The 20,698-nt window shown below is 47.9% G+C and overlaps 2 protein-coding genes across 6 annotated transcripts; one reads left to right on the forward strand and one right to left on the reverse strand.

The window, feature by feature from the left end:
* Positions 1–4: 4 nt before the first annotated feature.
* DRAXIN (dorsal inhibitory axon guidance protein) lies at positions 5–13,177 on the reverse strand. 3 transcript variants are annotated; one of them, XM_042794264.1, is made up of 8 exons: positions 13,013–13,175; positions 7,797–7,910; positions 6,000–6,478; positions 4,481–4,668; positions 3,820–3,931; positions 3,365–3,454; positions 3,049–3,138; positions 5–1,022 (listed from the first exon to the last, which is right to left on the reverse strand). In XM_042794264.1, exons 3-8 carry the CDS (start codon positions 6,454–6,456, stop codon positions 910–912), a joined length of 1,050 nt encoding a protein of 349 aa, XP_042650198.1. In that variant the 5' UTR covers positions 6,457–6,478; positions 7,797–7,910; positions 13,013–13,175; the 3' UTR covers positions 5–909. The 3 variants fall into 3 exon arrangements, with proteins under 3 accessions (XP_042650198.1, XP_042650197.1, XP_042650199.1); XM_042794263.1 differs by lacking the exon at positions 7,797–7,910 and having other exon boundaries at positions 13,013–13,174; XM_042794265.1 differs by lacking the exons at positions 5–1,022; positions 7,797–7,910 and adding an exon at positions 1,073–1,612 and having other exon boundaries at positions 13,013–13,177.
* A 576-nt stretch (positions 13,178–13,753) lies between these two features.
* MAD2L2 (mitotic arrest deficient 2 like 2) lies at positions 13,754–20,415 on the forward strand. 3 transcript variants are annotated; one of them, XR_006165483.1, is made up of 10 exons: positions 13,754–13,800; positions 16,086–16,137; positions 16,363–16,481; positions 17,032–17,103; positions 17,995–18,095; positions 18,216–18,310; positions 18,398–18,471; positions 19,513–19,605; positions 19,906–20,160; positions 20,261–20,415. XR_006165483.1 is itself a non-coding variant. In XM_042794269.1 (9 exons), exons 2-9 carry the CDS (start codon positions 16,098–16,100, stop codon positions 19,945–19,947), a joined length of 636 nt encoding a protein of 211 aa, XP_042650203.1. In that variant the 5' UTR covers positions 13,754–13,800; positions 16,086–16,097; the 3' UTR covers positions 19,948–20,415. The 3 variants fall into 3 exon arrangements, 2 of the variants coding, with proteins under 2 accessions (XP_042650203.1, XP_032863429.1); XM_042794269.1 differs by having other exon boundaries at positions 19,906–20,415; XM_033007538.2 differs by lacking the exon at positions 13,754–13,800 and adding an exon at positions 13,903–14,536 and having other exon boundaries at positions 19,906–20,415.
* Positions 20,416–20,698: the final 283 nt, after the last annotated feature.

The following is a 20,698-nucleotide window of genomic DNA, read 5'->3' on the forward strand; positions in this document are numbered from 1 at the left end:
AGGATATCTATCATATCTTTATTTACATATGGAAACACACATGCAACATATCACAGGATTTACTACAATGGAACAGTCTGTCCCTATCTCCTGTTACCAAAAACTTTATTTTTGGCTCACTAGGAAAACTATCACTTCCCCAGAAAGCTTCTAAAAATAATCATTAAAAATAACAGACTTGTCAGGATAACTAAATGAGTGAGAGCTGCAGGCTGGGATATCTTGCCACATCCTTGCAGAAACCAGGTGGTTTGAAGGAAGGAAGGAAGGAACGAACGAAGGAGTGGGACTGGGTGGTCCCAAAGAAGACAGGTAGGAAGTGGTAGTGTGTAACAGTTAGGAAATATCTGTAGCAGTGAATGAGGGAGAGAGCAAGAGCTCTATCAGAGGGTTCCCTCTCACCCAGGCAGGCAGCTTCCTGCGGATCCATTTCCCAACCTTGATTTGGCCTGGAGGCTACAAGCTTCCTATCCTCTAGGAACCTCTAACCCTTAAGGAGGATCTACGTTTCTTCTCAAGCAATAGTGAAGGGGTAAAGTTTAAGCTCATAACCCCTGACCCAAGTATCTTTATATCTTGCCTCTGTTGAGAGGAGGAGATGAAACTGCAGAGCCTTTCTGTGTCAGGACTATCGGAATGGTAGTCATGATCATCTCTTACTAACTGGGAGAGGGGACCCAGCTCAATGGCAGGAATGTGCTGGAAGAAGGGAGGGGGAATGCAGTCCTGGTATGGAAAAGGCTGAGGTCACTCTATTTATAATTAATATGAGCTTCAGTCTTGTTGGAACCTGGCATGTTCAAAGCCTGCATCTTCAGTCATTTGCTTGACTTCTTCCTCTAAATCCCATTGCTAGGTATAAACAGTGTGACCCCCAGCTCCTGACCATACAGGCAGAGTCCCACCCTCCTAAACATTAATGAATGATCCCTGCTCTCCGTTGGCTGATTCAGGCTCCACGCAGCGCCCTTTCCTCCGGGTCACTCTTCGGTTCCGGTGGAATTTGGCGTAACAGCGTAGCCCTATGGAAAAGACATGCATAAGTGAGCAGGAGGGACCAGGGCTCACTACAGCAGTTACATCAAAGAATTAGTTCTTGGCCTCAGTTCCTAACAGAGCCTGCTGCAGTGGGGACAGTCCCAGGGCTGGGAAGCTTGGGCTGTGTCAAATGAGGTGACAGAGAAATGCCTCACATGGGCAGGGCATATTGCTTTCTGGGCCCTGCTGCTCTGTTTGGCTCACTGCTCTGGTTTGGGATTCATTGGCTCAGGCAGAAGGTTTCACTGGCTTCTTGAAATACCAATGAATTATCCTGATTGTTTCCAGTGATTTTATGGAAGCCTTGCTTGGTTTCCCCCTATTATTTCCCATTACTGTCTAAGTGATCTCTCCATTGGGAAATTACTATAGACTTAATGTGCAGCAGCAATGCTAGGGAGCTCCCCTTGCTATTTATTTCTCTGAAGCTTCAGGAGGGAAGGCAAGAAACTTTGAAGTGTTATTACTGGGAGGTCTGATCCAAAGCTCACGGCTGATCTCCTTCAGTTTCTCTGTCTCGGATGCTCGAAGTGCAGGGTCTGAAGGAGGCTATCTGATATAGCATTGGTGAATACTGAGGTGGAAAAAAAAGCATTTTATTTGTAAAAAAACATGAGTACGTACTCTCCCATGGCAGTGGAAAGCAATAGGAGCCTCTGGTCAGGGTAACTCATCAGTTTTAGGCACTAAGATTTATCTTTGTTGTCTACTGTCTTGACTTTGTTACAGCAGAATGCAGAGCTAGTTGGGCCAGACAAGGTACAGCCTATGTGTAAATAATTCTTCTAAAAGCCCTGATTTTCAGTAGCCCAGGATCTGGTCCTTGGGGTTGGTGGGAGCTGATTTGATCATCCTAGAAACTGCAACTCTTTTTACTTCCACAGCAGGCAGCAGATAGCAACAGTCAGCACCTCAGAGCGGGGGAGGCTGAGGATTTATAGCTTTTATAATGAGACAGCCCATAAACTGTCCTTGAGTACTTGTACACAGGAGACCCAGCCGATGTCACAGGTCACTGAGCAGCCTTTTGGAGTGTATGTCCCTAGGCTATATTGAGCCCCGCTACCTTGAAGTTGGGTTTCTGCCCCTCATTACCAATCCCCCCAGGGCAGTCTGGCCTCCCAGAAGGAGAGCACACAAGATTAGAGCTCTGCTCTTATCTAAGTGTCTTGTCTATCTTATCTGGACCCTACATCTCTGGGGATCTTTTTAATGCTACAGAGGATGCACATTTGGCCTCAACTTATAACTAGCTTAAATATAAAGCAAGGCCAGGGGCAGCCCTCATTAGGCTTGCAGATGCATTTTTCTAGGCTATTCTATCAGAACATCGTCTCTGATGAGTACCTTCAAGTGCTAAACAACACACTCAAGGTGAAGACTATCATTTAACATTGCAACTCCAGGAAAGCAGTCTGTTTAACTGGGTAAAAAGTAAGTGAATGACCTAGTCAAAGTCACTAGGTACCTAACACAGGTCTCAAAACTTGGCAACCAGAGTTTTGTTCTGGCAGATACAACCCAGTGCCCGGAGCTGATCCTGAACATGTTCAGACTAGAAGAGTGCCTTTCAGCATCTTCATAATGCAACTGTCTATTAAGAGCTGCTGTGGATTCTTCAGAAATAGTTTTAAGAATCAAGTCTGTGTCCTGCCCACACCTACTAAATTGGTACAAGTTCAGTTGAAATTAACTCAGGAAAGCCATAGTAAGTATAAGGTCACCCAAGAATAGTACTCTGTTTTTATAACCTGTGATACTTGAAAGCACCATTGAAGTGTTAATATATTGTGGCTTTTTCTGTTACATTTGTTGATATCAGGCTTTTTGTTTTCAATTGGGAAAACAAGATATCCTAGAAGGCTCAACTGTCACATTGTGAGTCAGTGACAGGGAAAGGCTAAGAGCAGCAGAGCTTTGCTCCTATTTTCATGTACAAACTGCTATTCTGAGTCAACACAGCCAACTATGAAGCCCGCTGGAAGGTGGAAAGCAAAGATCTGAACTCACCTTCAGTGCACATACAGTCATCATAACATTTGTTGTTAAGGCCTCGATTGTGTGGTTTGCAGAGGTGTTCACGCAAGTCGCAGCAAGAGCCTGCAGCACAGGAACAAGGGTTAGCACAACTGATTTATCCCCTTCCCATGTAGGACTACTGACACCCATGACAGCTTCATGGTACAAACATCATCTGTTTCCACAACACACCTAGAGAGCCTCTGCCTTTCCCTCTGCATACCACTTTCTATCAGTATTAGAAACCTGAGCTGGATTCCAAACAATCTCATGTTTGGAGAAACAACTCTACCAAGCTGATCCTGACCTGGGAGGCAGTCAAGGTGATGATCACATGGCTCTCCTTCAGCCGTCACAGTTTCGTTTCCACCATTGGGGCTCTTACTGCGGCGTTTTTCTATGGGAAAAAAAATAGATGCTGATAGAAAATTTCATGCTTGTGTTTTTATTTTCAGGACTATATTGTTCCAGGGTAAAAACAGCCTCAAACTTCAAGAGTTTGAATTCTAAACCTTCATAGTCTAATCTCCTCCCTATTTCTCAACCCCCCATCTATCATTTTTCCTCTGCCCTCAAACTATGTATCCAAAATGAGAAACATTTTGAAACTGAGCACAAAACACAATCAGCATTATGCTTTTTCTCTCTTGCCCCACCACTATAATCTCACATCCTTCAGCAGCACATCTGTGAACACTAACCATGGGACAAGCCTTGCAGAATAAATTACTTCTGGGAAAAAAGGACAAGCGGGTTTATCACCTTTCTTTTTAGCAGATGGCCACATTTCTGGTTTGAGATCCTCATAATCTGTCCAGTCAAAGAGTGCCATATCTAGGGTGGGCATCACATCCCCATCTTGCCTGAGGCGGGCCTGCAAACCACAAAAAAACAAAGAAACAACGGATTACACTTCTGTAGTGACACTGAAGTCTGTAAATTTTCCTGGTGCTTTTAGACCTTAAAAAGCTTTATGAGTTCCCCCCCCCGGCCTCCACCCATCTTGTCCACTGGGGATTCTTGGCATCTCATTTTCAAAAGGGAAGAGCTTTCCCTTGATGCAGATGAAGCCAAGAGGGACATTTTCACTGCTTCAATGTGAGGACAAAAGGCGAGCAAGGAGCATTAGAACATGGTGCCTCTCCAGCCAAGTGGTCCTACTGCCTCTCTGGTCCTTGAAGATGATGAAGATGGCTAGCCAAAGGAGAGGTAGGGCAGAGAAGAGAAGCAACTAAAGGAAGTGTTTATGAAAAAGAGGTGTTTAAATGTCTCCAAGACAGAGAGCTGCTTTTGAGGGAGGGCTTTAGTGTTAAGCAAGAATTTACCTCTACCTGGAAAAAAAAAAAAAAAGAGCCTGGACCTTATCTGCAGGAGATTTCTGTCTGCATCAGAGTTACAGTGCAGTTACCAGCTGTCTCTTTACCTGTGACCGTGGTGATGTGGCTGGAAGAACAGGAGGCTCTTCTGTGGAAACAGCTAGCTCCAGGGCAGTGATGAGAAGCATGGTGGGAGTCAGACTTGTAGCTTCCTCTGCCTGGAGGTTTTGAAACTGTTCTTCAAAGCTTTCAGGTTTCTTGTACAGGGAGCTTGGCCCAGCATCAGGAGTCTTCCCTGCAGAGGGCAACAGGTACAGCAGTATTAGCTTTCTCATCCCTTTTCTCTCCATGTGCCATAGATTTGAGTCAAAGGAATTCAGATTTCATCCAGCCACTGGCTAGTGTTCTACCACGCTGAGCTTCTGTTTAGAAGAATGTAAAACAGTCACATGCTATTAAAGTGATACATCATGTAGAGTATATGCATCTTGACTTTTACACACTTAAGTCATACGTAATCACACTTCCTTGAAGATCTGTCTATCTCTTGCTTAAGCAGCAAAGGATTTCTTCTTCTGGTCTCAAGCGTACAAAATGTACCTGTTTAGCCCTTTTTAAACTAATTATTTAAGCTGCTGCAAATGCCTGTGAACACATTCTTACTTGCTTTTAGTAGTGGGTTACTTCAATTTAGCTCAAGTCAGGACCTACCTAACTTGAAATAAGAATATCTTCATGGTCTGATCCCTGATTTTCTTAAGTGTTAATTTAAATATAGACCTTAAGTTAAATCAGAGAAACAAGGCCTGTTTTGTAGTCTGCAAATATTGCTTCAAACCAGCTTTGTTGCATACTCGTCTATATTGCTTAACATGAGTTTAGTCAGTCCCCTAAGAAAACAATAGAGCTCTTCCTGCTGACATAGGGAGGACTGATAGCTGGAACTCAGGGATACTGACACCCAGCTTGTCAGATAGTGTAGATTGACACAATGCCTGGCTTTAATGGAAGTAAAGATTTACCACACTGAGCATACCATACCACAGAGACACACCCCCACAACTTGACCTGAGAAGGAAAGCAGTCACAGTCGGAAACAAGCAACATATTAAAGTAGTGCGATTTCACGTATGCAAAAGTTATATTTTTTGTAGTTCAGCATAAATACAGAAGAGTACAAGCTCTGATGAGAAGAAACAGATCTTCAAGTGAAGTAGGGGTTTTGTATTATTTCTAGTTCTGGTCATGTTTTGAAGTCAGGAGAGAGATTGAGCATGGATTGGACGTTTGTTCATAAATTGAACCATTTTCTTAAAAAAGAAAAAAAACAAAGCTGGCCACCCCAAAACAACCCCTCAAGTCCTGGGAACTTTCAGATCTCCCCCTGTAAGATAAACAAGGTCATTTTCACAAAATTGGAGCCAGCAGTAAAAACCTCTGGTTCTGGAGTTCCCCTTTTTTCTTGTGCCTCTTTTGTTTGGCAGATTTCTCCCCAGAGCAGGCACACATCCCACACCCTCCACACACCCACCGTGGCTCAACAACAGCTGCATCTTCTTGCCCTCACACAAGTGACACTCATTTCAAGTGACCCAACAGCTTCAGCTTCCCTTGAAGCTCAAATACCTCTGTGGTGTTTCAGCCTGTCCCTGCGGCTGTGTCGCCGATGCTCTCGGTTCTGCTTCTTTCCTCTCTCAGACCCAGGGGACTGGTTCTCCCTCTCAGGATATGGGAGCTCAAAACCCAGGAACACATCCTTATTCTGTTTCAGGGCTGCTGGCTGTCCCTCTGCCGCCAGCTCTTCCACACCTGGAGCTCCACTACCCATTCTGAGGGCTTCTTCCCCAGCCAGCCGCCCTCTAGAAGGCATGGCAGGGACCCTCTCCTTCTTAGCCAAGCCATGCTTGTGGTGGTGCCCGCTTCTGGGCTGCTGCAGCCACATCTCTTGGTTTTGAAGATGGTTGTTGTTCTCTGGGACATTTTTGAGCTTTGTGCCAGGGTCCAGGGAAACTGCAAGACTGATGTCAGAAAGAACCAGCACATACAGGAAAAGGAAAAGAGAGTAAGTGGAAGAAGTTGCCATAATCTTGGGTGCTCTGCCTCACCTGCAATTAAAAAAAAAAAAAAAAAAAAGAAGAAAAATTAAGCAACCAACTTCTAGGAACTGAAAGGCAAGCAAGATTCAGACCTAGGACACTTAGATGAAAACAGTTATGGTATCCAGAGCTGGAAGTGATTTTTTTCCCTCTTTGGTTACCTCCTCATTTCTCAGCCCTGGTTACAGCAGCTGAGACACACGTGCAGGGCCTGCAGGGCTGAGAGGTCCCAGTTTCATGTGCAAATGAGGGCCATCAATCAGTCGGACATTTCTCTTTGATTCCTGACTAGCCCCCCTACCCTCCCATTCACCGCCCACCATCTGAGGGGCTGGGGAGGCTGGCTCCTGCGGGCCACAGCTCCTCAGCCTACACAGCACCAGCTGTCTGGCTAGGGCTGTTTGCTGCCAGGTTGGCATCCTGGACCTGGCTGGCACTGGCCCCTCCTCACAGCTGGTTTCCCTGCAATGAAGATGTCAAGATGAACAGAACTGAAGGCAGATGGTGGCCTCGAAGGACCAGCAACAGTCCTGAGCAGCTCAAAACTGAGACATGCGCATACTGCTGCAGGGTGGCTGAAATTCATCAAGGGAAGACAAAACACTGGAAATTTTGTGCTGATACCTCGAAGTGTAGCAGAGATACAAATCTGCTGTCAGCAGAGCAGAGGATGCTGGTCTAAAGATGAAAGGGCAGGAGGGCAGGCTGAGTTTGCTCTAGCTTGTCCCACTTTCTCTGCTTGACCCTGCCACGGGTCACTTCACCTCACCCCACCAGGTGAGGCTGTCACTGGGAGGGCAATTTCAGTCCAAAGAACACTGAGACTGAGTCCCTGAGCACAATGGGTGCAGGCTATTCTCATTCATTCTGCTTCACTGTAATATTTTTAGGGTCTCCCTTCATCCCTGTGTTTGTGTTATGAGACATGGCTTTGGGACATTGCACAAGTCAGACAGTTCTCCAATTAGGTCATTCTCCCCTGTCCTTTACCACAAAAGGGGGAAAAGGGTTTTCAGCATTTCCAGTGCTGCCTTTCACTTTGGGGTAGCTTTCTCAGAGTGTCCCTCTCAAGCTGGGCAGCACGAAGGCATACTTAAGGCCAGAGTCCCCTATGACACTGACTATCAGAAAACCAGGCCTATTGAAGAAATACTGTCACAAAGCCACAGCTCTTCATTCAACCTCCTCCCCATCTTTCCTGCGCCCCAGCCCCCAGTTGCACCTGATTTCCATTTGCCTGTTCACCAGGTGAACCACTTTGCTGCATAATTACAACGGCTTCTACTCCCTCCTCCAGGTGCTTTTCTGTTTGATCAGCCATTGTCACCTGTGAAGGGCAGCAGGTAACATCCTCTGAGGTCAACCTCAGTGCCTTTTTGTGGAGCTGACAGGAGACACCCCAAGAATAGCCTTGGTTCTTCCTTTCCTCTTTTCTTTCAACCTGTGAGACAGATGTGGAGTGTTTTGAGTCAGTGAAACCTCTGCCACCACAGCAGCCCCAGCCTCATAGATCATCTGGGGAGTATAGAGGGAGATGTCTTCATCCTCTTAGCTGAAAAGCCTTCTCACTCATTCACCAGCTAATTCTGCCTTTCCAGGATTCATCTCTGTTACTGTTCAGAGCCTGGGAGCAAATGTTTACCCTGGAAAGAGGAAGGCAGCACAGAGGCCTTCTATTTAACACAGTGTCTGAAAAGCAGGTCTTTCTACTGGCCACAAAGGACAACAAACTGCTATTTGAGGACTGATTTAGGAGGTGCATGGTAGCTCATTTGCTGAAGGCGTAACACTATGAAATAGTATTTTATTGGCAGCTATCTGGGACAAAGGAAATCCAGACCAGCAGCTAAGTCTGTTAACAAAGCACTTGAAGTACTGCTTCAAAATCAAGGGAACAAATAGCAACCAAGCAAACCCCAGCCTCTGCATACACAGTCTTTGTTTTTTCCTACGATTTTCTCTTTAAGAACCAGAGCAAATCAGCTGGATCAAGGCATCACTCAGAACAACTCAAAGAGCTAGAAACAGCATCTTACTTTTTCATCTGTAGGCAGAATACCAAGAGGAGAGAACAAGTGCAAAGAGAATGCAAGGCAGGTGTCTCCAATCTCACTCACACAGACATGGGCCCTTTGATGGTGAACCTGACAGACACATTAACTGCAGATTCTGGTTTTCAGCAGGAGCTAGAAAGCAGCTAAACGCTGCAGGGCAGTTAAACAGAAGGTCTGCTTCAAAGTGTTGGGGGCATTTATTTAAGCTGCCCAGCTGTCTTGGTGGCATGACACAGGATGAAAGTGCAGCTAGAGCACATGGGTTGCCTCATCTCTGCACTGGCTGGGAGGGCAGGCTAACATGCTGTGCCACTGGGAATCTTGCACTAATAACACAGATAAATACCTGTACTGCACTGTCATCAGGGAAGATCTGAGCCGTTTGTCAAATCAAAAGAGTGCATGGACAAGTTTTGATACCTTGGGTTAATGCAATACTGCTGTGCTAGAGGTACAGAAGTCCCAGCCTTCTCTTAACCACTTGTTTCTATGCCTTGATCTATCTTTAACTTTAGAAACCTCTTCCTACCTCCTTTATTTTAATTACCGTGCAGAAGCCATAAAATGTACACTTCCAAATGGCCGATAACACAACGGCATCCCTAGTCCTCCTCAGTACTCAGGTTCCTCAATGGCTGAGCACCAAAGTAAACTTCACCCTCTGTGAAGACCACAGTCCACAAAAGACAACTGTGCTAGCCCCAGGCTTCTTGATGTAGGTGACAGCGGCGTTCTCACAGTGCTGATGCACCTTTTCTGCTAAGGGTGAAATTCTGCCCCAAGACATATATGAGGCAGAAAGAAGTCTGGCCTTGTAAGATGCCTTTCCTAAATTGCTCTAAAACAAACACACATGTTATAACAAGTCCAGAATTCATTTTCTTCTTAGGGTTTGTATATTAATAAAGGAAATAGCTGAAGTACTTGCCAAGTTAAGGTGCCCCTGTAGTTCTTCACAACACCAGACCCACATCCTCCTTACTCTCCCCAATGCCTTGCACTTCCTTTATATACCCTCAGGATTATAAATCACCTGCCTCTTGAGGTAGCAAATCTGCCTACTAATAAGAAAATGTGTAAAGCAAAGATAAGGCTTCAGAACTATCCAGGGTGTAGGCTCAGGGCTGATGAGCGAGTTGCAGCGCTGTCTCTCAGCCACTATTTCTGATCCATTTTGGGTTAGTAGTGGATGGTCACAATCCCATAAGGGAAATTAGAGGGTTTTTTGAACCTTGGGTAACTTTCCCTGAGGGTAGTCTCTGTCTCTGGACTCACTGATGCAATTGTTGTTACTGTAACTCTGCTCTCTGCTTGTAATCCTGAAAGGCAGCCAGGGACCCGTAGGTACACAGAAACTCAGACATGTTTTCCCCCTCTAAATACAGTTATGTCACCTTGGCTCTGAAATAGGCTCTAAAACTGACCCTGCCACATTTAGTTTGTATTTGACAAAGCGGGAACATCAGATCATCTACGTTCATTCATATATCTCACTTAAAACATGATACCTGACAGTTCTAGCTTTAACTTTTCACCTATGTTCTTCATGTCACAGCCAAGAGGAACAAAATTCTTGAACTGAGAAATAGAGAATAGCAAGACCCTTTATCACCCCAGACTACAAATGATGCCATTTGTCTGCCTCAAGGGCTGAACCAAGCTAGACCCCAAGCACGTACACTGGGCCAGATTTCTCTTTGGCTCTGATAAGCTCAGACTTCGGTAGGCGTGTGTAAAGATTTCCTGGACTCCAGACAATCTCAAGATGCAGCTATAGACAAAGTGTATGTGCATGGGTGTTGTGTGCATGTGCATGTGTGGCAGGGATGATAGACAATAAACCCAGCTTCGTGTGCCAGGCTCCCTGTAAAAAAGAAGCCATAGGGTGATGGATGGGCTTGGGAAGGCCTGGAGCAGAATGGACAGGGGAGGCTCGATGGTAGCTGACACGCAGAGAGCTGGCTGGAGCCAGGAGGATGGCATTGTGCAGATAAATGAGATTTTACTTCCCTGCTGGGTCTCTTTCCATCTGTTTTTCTGTTTCTGGAGGCAAATGCTGGGAAGCTTCATAAACAATCTGCCAACAGATCTTCCCATTTCAAAAGGCTCTCTCCCAGCTTTCCAGGGGCCCCAAAAGTAGACAGGTAATCTTATATGCACTCTTTTCTTTTCTTCCCCAGGGCAAAAGTAGTAACATTTTCCTTCTCTCCAACATTTCTTGTACACTCTCTTTGTAAAGAATTTCTTTTGCTGGTGGCCCAGACATCCTTGGGATGACAGAGCAGCAGTGTTCCCTGCTCACATATCTCTAGTCCTTTTGGGTCCCTCTTCAGAGCTGCACTCCTATCTTAGGTTTCCTTTATCCATCACCACATTTCCTCTTGACCTTGCCTTTCATATTATCTGACTCCACAGTCTCCTTGTCCCTCATGACTGGTTTTGGCATGAGAGATTTCCCCCCTGCAGGTGTTTAGGCTAGGCTACTTGAATCCCACACCCATCCTTTGAAATATCTGCTTTCCTTTGCTCGTGTTGTTTTCTCTCACTTTCTGTCATCACCAAAGAGCACTCTACTGTACAAAGGGCCAAATTCACTAATACACTAATTGCACTAGTGGCACAAGAGGCAGGACATAGAGGTTGAGGCTTGCAGTGGGTTGAATAGTTGTTGTAGCTGTCCCTGTGCCTCCACAAAGCATGTCCCTGAGGCAACTCACATTCAGTGACCACCTGAAATGTGACTCACTCAACATTAGTTGAAGGGCTGGAAGTGGGACTCTTTTCGCTGACCCATTGGCCCAGGCAATCCCTTCCCCTCACCGGTCGCCTCTGGCTGACAGACTGTGCGCTGCCCTCCTAACAGCTGAGGACAGAAGTGGTGTGCTCACACAGCACAACCCAGGAAATACCTTCTCCTGCAGCCCAGGCTTGGCAGTTTTGTACTCGTCGCTAAGTCCCTGCTAAGCTCCATCACCTTGGCTCTGATGAACACGGGACACCTTGCAAAGCCTCCAAGTCGCCACATGCCTCTCACCTTCAGCCACAGCCATGCCAGCCTTTCTCCTGTGCCTACCCTGACCTGCACAGAGAGCTTCGCTGCTCTCAGCGTCAGTGCCCAAGCAAGGAGGGTGCAGCACCAACATCCTCCAGGGACAGAGCAGCCCAGCAAGTCACTGTATTGAAAGGGAAGAGGGGCACATGAATGAATATCCAGTACCCTCTGCTCTGCTTCCCTCCAGGGCTTCACAGAGTGGCTGACACAGCCATCATAGGCGACCTGCTATCAGAGTGTACTCTGCCCAATAATGAGATTAAAATAGCAATGAGTCTGAGATTAGCATCCAAGATATAGTCACTTGCTGTCAGCACAGCAGAGAAAACTCTCCAGTTTAAGGCACAATGCCTAGTGACAAATGAGACACAATCAATAGCAAAGGTCATTGCTCACCCAGCTGGAAAGCACCCACCAGTGTGACAGGGAAGAATGGGGGCAGATTTAGCCTGATCTTCACTGGGGGGAGAAGTGGATGCGTCCTGCCTGGCAGAACAGTTAGACTGCGCTTTCAACATTTTTCCTTGCATGTCATTCTCACTTTGAACCAAAACGTGTAGGATTAATGCCTCCTTCTGCAAGGGAAAGGAGATGGGAATACAAACCCATTTCCATTAAACCCTCTGGCTGACAGAAGACTTCAGGTGTGAATTGGATAAATGTCACTTAAATCCTACATGATGAATTACTAGCTGTAATAAGCAATTAACTGATGCCAAATTGATTTAATTCAGAAACGAGATCTCACTTTTATCAACAGAGGAAGAGCAGAGCATGGGTGCTCAGGGGCTCGGTGCATGGCTCTGCAAACACAATGACTCGGTGGAAAAAGCTTTCCTCACCCCTCGGCCACTTTTTCCAGGAGCTCAGAGCCAGGCTGTACCCCTGGGGTCCATGCGGGGCTCAGCAGCCACCTGCCAGAGGGTCAGTGCCTCCGTCCGAGGCGACTTTGCTCCCAGGGAAGGGAGAGCCGCCTCGGAGGGACCTTGCAGTAGCCCCTGAAGTAGCAGGGACTTGTAGTAGGGGTGGTGGGGCTCTGCACAGCCCCGCAAGGTGCACGGCGCTGCACATCGCACTGAGGGCAGAGCCTGGAGCCCGCTCCCCGGCACGGCTGACAATAGGCACGGCTGGAGGCACGGCTGGAGGCACGGCTGGAGGCACGGCTGGAGGCACGGCGCACCGGCATCGGCCAAGCTCGGTGCTCGGCTCCCGCCACCGAGCGATGCCGCCGGCACCCGCGCACCGAGGGCGCCCCGGCGGCGGCAGCAGCCTGGAGGGGGGGATCCCCGTCACCCCCCGGCCTTTGTCTCCGAAAGTGGGAAGGTTCCCCGTCCCCGCTCCTCCCCAATCCCGGCGAAAGCAAAAGGGCAATCGGCTCGGTGGAGCGTGTAGCCCCGGGCTGGGTGCGAGGTGAGCGCGATGGGCAGCGCTGCCTACCTGTCCGCAGCTCCTCGGTGTGGGCTGAGCCCGGCAGGCAGGGCAGGGCAGCGGCTGTGCGTGCAGCGGGAGGGGAGGCAGGTCTGCCGGGGGGGCAGGGGGGGTGTTCAAACCCGAGAGGAGGAGGAGGAGGAAGACGAGGAGGAGGAGGAGACAGGGGGGAAGGCAGTGGGGGAATGTGGAGAGAAACTGGGGACGCCGGGAATCCCGGGGGACTGGGGTGCATGGTGCGGGGGGGAGGTGGGGCTGGGAGGGGCTCGGGGGGTGCTGGGCGGGGGAGGGAGGGGTGAGGAGGGTGCTGGGGGTGGGGGGGGGATGCAAGGGGCGCCGGGTGCGAGGGCGGAGGAGGAGGGATGCGGGAGCGCAGAGGGCGCGTTCCCGCGGGGCTGGTGGCAGGAGCGGTCTCAGCCCAGCCCTGGGCAGGGAGCGGGGCAAACAAAGGACGCAGACAAAGGCGGGGCGGGGTGGGGTAGCAGCCGGACCCCCCCTCACCGGCACGGCGGGGCGAGCTGGGGCACGGCACCCCCCGGGGGCTCTTTCCCCCGCGTTACCGTAACCGGGCTGGGAGAGCAGCGTCCCCCGCTCCCTGACACCGAGCACCCAGCCTCGCTGCAACGGGGGGAGCTGCGGGTCGGGGGGGGGGGGGGGGGGGGGTGGGCGGGGAGCACCAAGCGGCGGGGACCGTCCCCCCGCGCTCCTCCCGCCGCCGGGGGGCGCTCGGGCCGCCCGCCGCTCTGACGTCACACGCCCGCGCCGCCGCCCGGCCACTCGCGCGTGCGGCGGTCACGGTCAGCGGGGGCCGGGCCGGGGCGGGCGGGGGGCACCGCGGGGCGGGGGGGGCGGGTTAGCGGGCACCGGGGGTCCTTATTGGGGTGGGGGGAGGCGGTGGCGGTCCCTGGGACGGCGGCGGTGGGAGCCCGGGAGGCGGTTGGCCGCTGAGGAGCGGCGGGACCGGGGTACCAGCCCCGTCCCCAGGGCCGCGGTCGGTCTGTCTGTCCGTCCGGGCAGCAGCAGCAGCGTGCGGGCGGTGAAGGGGCAGCTGCCGGCTCCTGTCTCGGGGAGTGGCAGGGCTGGTTACTCTGGGCTAGTGCAGGAGCCCCTGTGGTAGTCACGGGCGCTTGGAGAGTGATGGAGTACAAATCAGAGGGTAGCCCTGCCTCCTTCCCTTCCCTTTTTCTTCAGTAAGGGATTTCTAGCTTCCAAAAAGCACCACGAAGGACGTGCAGGCTTTCTTTTTCCTGATGCCTACACCTCCTTGCCTCCCCTAGCCATCCCGTGGCGCAGGGGAGGTGGGATGACTTCTGGAAACTAACCTCATAGGTCCAGGGCAGCAAATTCAAAGGAATAGGTGAAGGGCTCTTAACGGCGGTATCGCTGCAATCAGTTTCTCCAAAACCTGAAGCTGAGGGAGTATTAAATGTGTGATTGTTAGGCCTGGCCCTGTGCCTGTGTTGAAGGGTGGATCCCTTGGGATGCTGCTGCCTCACTGGGGCCTCTGGTTAAGAAATGGTGATGTTTATTTAGGTGAGGATGTGAACCTCTAAAAACAGGTTCTTTATGCTACTCTGACACAGATCTTTTGTACAGATTTGAGAGTCACTGCATCTGGGATGCTAGAGAGATGCTTAAGTATCTTAATTTTATTAATTGTAGCAGATCACTAATATTCCAGGAAGTCTTTGTATACAATGGTAAGAGTCTGGCTTAAAAAGGGAGAGGAGGGTAGCTCCCTGTTTTGTGAAGGTTGAAGTAATTCCTTGTAGATCTGAAAAACATATTTTGCTGCAGCTGAAGCAGTTGGAAAATCAGTGGCTAAACAGCTGATTGGAATGACTGAATTACCAGAGGTGTGTGTAAGACACCTGTGTTACTGATGGAGCCACGGTGGTCCTGGGGGCATATAAAAACATACACACTTTATGAACAGTGGTGCTGCTGTTAGTGGTTAGAATTTGCTTGCATGCATGCAAAGAGTATGGATAATGAAACAAATTAATATTTGTGATAGAAAATGATGTACACTGTAGCTTAAAATGTACAAGGCCCAGACTCCAGTGTATCAGGAGAGCTGTTGGAAAGTTGAACCCCAGTGTCTGCTGTTCAGTTGTTGGCACATGGTGTTCAGTTTGGCACAGTGATGTGCGGCCCTTTATGATTATCAGAACTTCCAGGCTCCCCGGGGAAGCGGTCATGGCCCCAAGCCCGTCAGAGCTCAAGAAGCATCTGGATGATGCTCTCAGTGATATGATTTACTCTTAGGTAGTCCTGCGAGGAGCAGGGAGGTGGACTCCTTCATGCTTATGGGTCCCTTCCAACTTGAGATACTCCCTTATTCTGTGTGACAAATTCTGTGTTAATTATGCAGCTGTGCAGGGAGTGGTTTGCTTGGGGCTGGAGAGAGACACTGAAGCTGCTGGGAGTGGGCAGCAGATGAGTACCTGTGGTGTGAAATGTCAGTGGAAGATGCAGCTCCTAGCCCGAACAAGCAATGTTTCATGGTGGTGTTGCGAGAAGAAATCCACAAAACTGAGAAGTTCTTGTGTTATAAGAGGATATAGGGGTTAGAAAAGGGGTATGTTCTAGTATGTTATGAGAACACTTGTGTGGCTTTTAAAAAAACTGTTCCTTGTGCTGCTAAAAAGTGACTGTCTAAATTTTCTTGTGCCTGAGGAATCGTGAATTATCCAGTCCTGACAAAATGCATCAAAAAGGGAGGGAGACCATGTTTTAAACTAATTTATTTATTTAAATAAAACCCAATTAAAAAAAGCCAGAATTAAATGACGAGTAATCTATCAATCTGAGGTGGGAGCCAGACCACAGCAATGATACCGTCTTCAGTTTCTGCACTACTGGTGATTTTGAATGACGTGTTGTTGGTTACCGAGGGTGCTTAAACCTCTCGCAGTGGGCCCTGCGGATTTGTCACGACGGTGTTCGTATGCTTGTGACTAAGTGCAGAGGACAGTTTGGGTCCAAGCTCAGCAGCACTAGGGAAGTGGATGGCTCCATGAGCTGACTGTTAATAATACAGGAGCCAGAGGATAAATATTATTTCTGTGATTACTTCCAGGTTCTGGGAAAGATGACCACGCTCACGCGGCAGGATCTAAATTTTGGGCAAGGTAAGGTGTTGTGCTAAGCTGCAAACTGATGTGCTTGCAAGGCTTCTTGTTGGCACATGGGCTTGTGGGAGCGTTGTTGGAGGGTTGCTCTATCCCTAAACTTCCTGCAGGTGAAATTTATGCAGGGAAAAATACCTTAAAAAAAAAAAAATTCCTCTGAGTATATGGTATTGCTCTGCATGCTTCCCACCCCCTACTTCAGCATCCTTTATTTTTGGTTTTCAGTTGTTGCAGATGTTCTTTCAGAATTTCTGGAAGTGGCTGTTCATCTTATCTTGTATGTCAGAGAAGTTTACCCTATTGGGATCTTTCAGAAGAGGAAAAAATACAATGTACCTGTCCAGGTAGGAGATTTTCCTGGAAGCTGACAGCCACGTGGACAAGCAAAATAGCGGGGATCAGTCAACACTCACCAGAACAAACTAAATCACTTCCAGAGTTTGTTTTATTGTGCAAACTCATTTTTGAAGAGATCTTAGTTCCTGTCAAAAGGGGAAACAACCCTGTAGCTGAGGATACAGCAGTACTCATGGAACAAGCAGATCATGGACAACAGTAGTAGAAGGCTTCCCCAGCTATGTGCAGTAAGGTAACATGAAAGCATGCTTCCTAGGAAGTAGAGATGGTTGGAATATACTATTCCCAATATGCTATTGTGGGTATATGTTCCCAATATACTACAACTGTGTGGGTACAGTGATCTGCCTCAGCTAATTGACCCTTCCATGAAAGAATTACTGGTTTGAATTGGCAACTTAGTGGTTGGAAAGTGCTATCTGAAGCATGACTCAAGTGCCTTGTAACACACTGGTGCTTCTGTTTAAATCGTCCCCTTTAGCAGTGTCTGGGTTCACACCAGAACTCAGCTCTGACTATTTCCTGTATTTGCTGTAGATGTCCTGCCACCCGGAACTGAATCAGTACATCCAGGACACACTGCACTGTGTAAAGCCACTGCTTGAGAAGGTAAGATCATATCAGGGACCTGGGCAAAAGTACTGCAAGTGGTTTTGATAGAAAGTAAGAGAAATAAGTAACTGTCTTTATTGCAAAATTTATTTAAAAATTTACCATATACAATATACTAGCTGATTAAGCTTCTAACAAAAATAAAAATAACATCCCTAACCTTTCCTTGCAGTTAAGGCCCCGCCTTGTTGCTCATCACTGTCATTTAGCTGCATCCAATATATGCACATGAGGGTATATATCTATATATTTTCAGTTATGTCATCCTACATGTTAACTTAATGTTCTGCTTTTGAATACATTCAAGTTTAAGCACTTATCTGGAAGAACAGTTTGAATGCTTTGCTGTAAGCCAGCAAGCAAAGGTAGGTTTGAACTCTAGGTTTTGTAAGAGAAAGGTGTGACCGTATGAAACACCTCAGGACGTAGTGGACTGGCAGATTCTGCCTTCTCTGCTGTTTACAGACAGCCTTAATGCACATTCAGAGAATGGAAATAGGTCAGGTTTACATTGTAGTAGTGCAAAACTGCTATATTTGGCCAACGGTCTAAGCATACCTTGCCTTCCTCAGCATTGTCCATTCCTGAGTGATGCAAGGAGATGGCTCTTTGTACATTTTCTCCTTTGTTCCAAGAGTATCGAGGGAGATGTACCATTTCCCTAGGCCTTAGCCATAAGCTATCAGTTAAATGTCTAGCAAGGAATGGCTTTGCAAAAGTATTTCTTCTGATCAGTAAGAATAATCTGACAGTGCTCAAGCTTTGGGTAGCTGCTAGTGCTGTGAGCCACAAGTGAGCATACTCCCACTTTGAGAAGTACGTGAAGCACGTTGGGGGCAGAACACAGCTTGTTTTAAGGAAGGGATTTTTTGAACTTTGTTCTTGCAGAATGATGTGGAGAAAGTCGTAGTTGTAATCCTGGATAAAGAGCACCACCCCGTGGAGAGATTTGTTTTTGAGATCACCCAGCCACCACTTCTTTCCATCAGGTAAAGTTTCCATCGCTGTTTGCCCCTGGCATCCAACACCTGCCTCTGCAGAGGGGTTCTGGAAGCAGCTCCAGGCCCCATCACTTTGCTGCATGCCAGTAACAACTATCTCCTCAACAGTTCGGAGTCCCTGCTGTCCCACGTGGAGCAGTTACTGCGTGCCTTCATCCTGAAGATCAGCGTGTGCGATGCTGTGCTGGACAACAACCCCCCGGGTAAGCGCAGCCGTACAGCCCAACAGCCTGGCAGTGCCCGACCCTGTTAGCTGTCCCCTGAGCCGGCGCCTACCCTTCCTCTTACAGGTTGCACCTTCACAGTTCTGGTTCACACACGGGAGGCTGCCACACGGAACATGGAGAAGATCCAGGTGATAAAGGTGAGTGATATCTTTGGCTGCCTGATTGCGTGTAAGCAAGCTGCAGAGCTGGGAACTGCAGTGTTTTGGCATCTCTAAAGTTAAGGCCGCTAGATATTTTGAACAGGTACGTTAGCTTCACATGATGCACTTCCCAACTTCGCTCTAAACGCATTAAAATGGTTCACAGTGATGAGGTGACTGAGCACATTCACCACACACCAGCCGCAATTGCAGACAGTAGCTGCTTCAATGCACGAATTAGATTGTAACAACACTTACTGCATAATGCTTACTCAGAGTGCTTTTAAGTGACTAACATAGAAATACGTATCTGAATTTAATCAGCAACAACAAAAAACCCTACCCATGTCCCACATCCATTAGGTGTGGATGGCTGATTCTTTTTAAGTAGCAAGGAAGACTAAGATTCAAATAACTAGTGGGTTTTGGGTGCACAAATACATTATGTTGCAGTAGTGCGTGCAGATCACTTTTCAAAGCAAGATTTTTTTTTTAAAGAATCCTTGCTTAGGTACAGGGAAACTATTTTTCCCCCAAGCCAAGTTTTTCTGGGTGTCTTAAGGCACCATAAGTAAAACTGGTAAAGTATAAAATTGTTTCAAAGTGGAAGTCTGCTCCGTATTGCTTAGCATTGGAAATGGGTGGTACAATAGGCCAACCTTTAAACTTGCAAGGCAGGACAGAAATCCATGCCCTGAGTGTTTTGGAGTTGCAGTTAAATGCTGATATAATGAATAGAACATGCTAGCTCAGGACAGCCAGGAGTGCATCTTTTAAAGAAGTGAGATGTCACCTTTGGAATAAGTAAATTGGGTTAATGTTATAGTTTGATGCTGTAAGTGAAGATAAACACGCCGAGACTCAGGACCAAGTGTGCAACTGTTAAGTTCTGCTGTTGGGAAAGGTTTGAGTTACTTGTTCTTTCCCTCAGCCACTAGATCTCATTCACTTAATACTGATCTAGTGTGAAGAAAGAGAGCTCACCTTACTGTCTGCCAGCCTCTCTGCAAATAAAGCACCTTGTGTTCCTGCCCCTAGGATTTCCCATGGATCCTCGCTGATGAACAAGACGTGCACATGCATGACCCCCGGCTTATTCCCCTGAAAACCATGACATCTGATATCTTAAAGGTGAGCAAAGCATTCTGGCCCAAGAGGCAGCCGAAACTGCATCTAGGCCTAAGTGTTCTCTACTCTGATGCCAGCTCTGCAGTTTTCTGTAGGGTAACAATTTTAATACTGCTGAGCAGTAGCTTAGTCTGGCAGATGCCTGTGCCAGTAATCAAACCAGGGCAAGACTCCTACTAATAAAATAGGAAACCTGCTTATGGGGGGAGGTACAAACTCTTCCTCTTTAGTCTGTTGCAGACTTTTCTTTCCATTCATCTACCTGCATATCAAGTGGAACTGGTGCTTGTTTCTCCCCTCCAGATGCAGCTATATGTAGAAGAGCGAGCCCACAAAGGCACCTGATTTCAAATCTTCCTGGCCTTCTAGCTTCATCTGATCTTCCAGTGGAATAAGTTATCTCACAAACCATACCTTGATAACCATCTCTTCAGCTGGCATTCTGGGTGAATGTAGAGCAGCTGCTGCCTCTCTATTTCAAGTGCTCTTACCGCTGTACATAGAACTGACTTGGAATGTGGAGCCAGAGCCTGTTCCCATGTACACTCATGTGTGAGAGTGAGTATAGGTTTTGTTACGGTGAATCCCTGGGGGCAGGATATAGGCAACTGCAGTATGCAGTCACTGCTTTGTACAAATCCAGTTCTCACCTTAATAGGGCGTCGCCTTTGCATACTGGGAGCGATACACAGCGCTCTGGTGTGTGCTCCACAGGAGCAACGGACTCCTACTGAGGGTGAGTGAGGCCTTACGTAGTGTCTGTCCACTGTGACTGTCCCAAGTAGTCGTCAATAAATACTCAGTTTTACCCCAGTTGAACTAAGCCGAGTTCTGTCTAAACCAGCCTTCCCCCGAAGTGAGGAAGTCTTTTGCGTGGAGCTTCCCCCACTTTTCCATACCTTTTCTGGAACATAGGTGGAATCTGTCAATTCCTGTGAGAGGCTATGCAACTTGGTCTCTTTGCTCTCCATGGGAGAGCTTTCACCCACCAGTAGCATTAGCAAGGTGGAAGTGGTTTGTCCAGCAAGGACACTTGCCAAATGTCCTACTCTTAACAGAACAGACAAGGGAAGCACTGTTAATCCTCCACCTAGCA

Source organism: Tyto alba, unplaced genomic scaffold (genome assembly GCF_018691265.1).
Source record: "Tyto alba isolate M040663 unplaced genomic scaffold, T.alba_DEE_v4.0 Super-Scaffold_20000042, whole genome shotgun sequence".
NCBI classification, from domain to species: domain Eukaryota; kingdom Metazoa; phylum Chordata; class Aves; order Strigiformes; family Tytonidae; genus Tyto; species Tyto alba.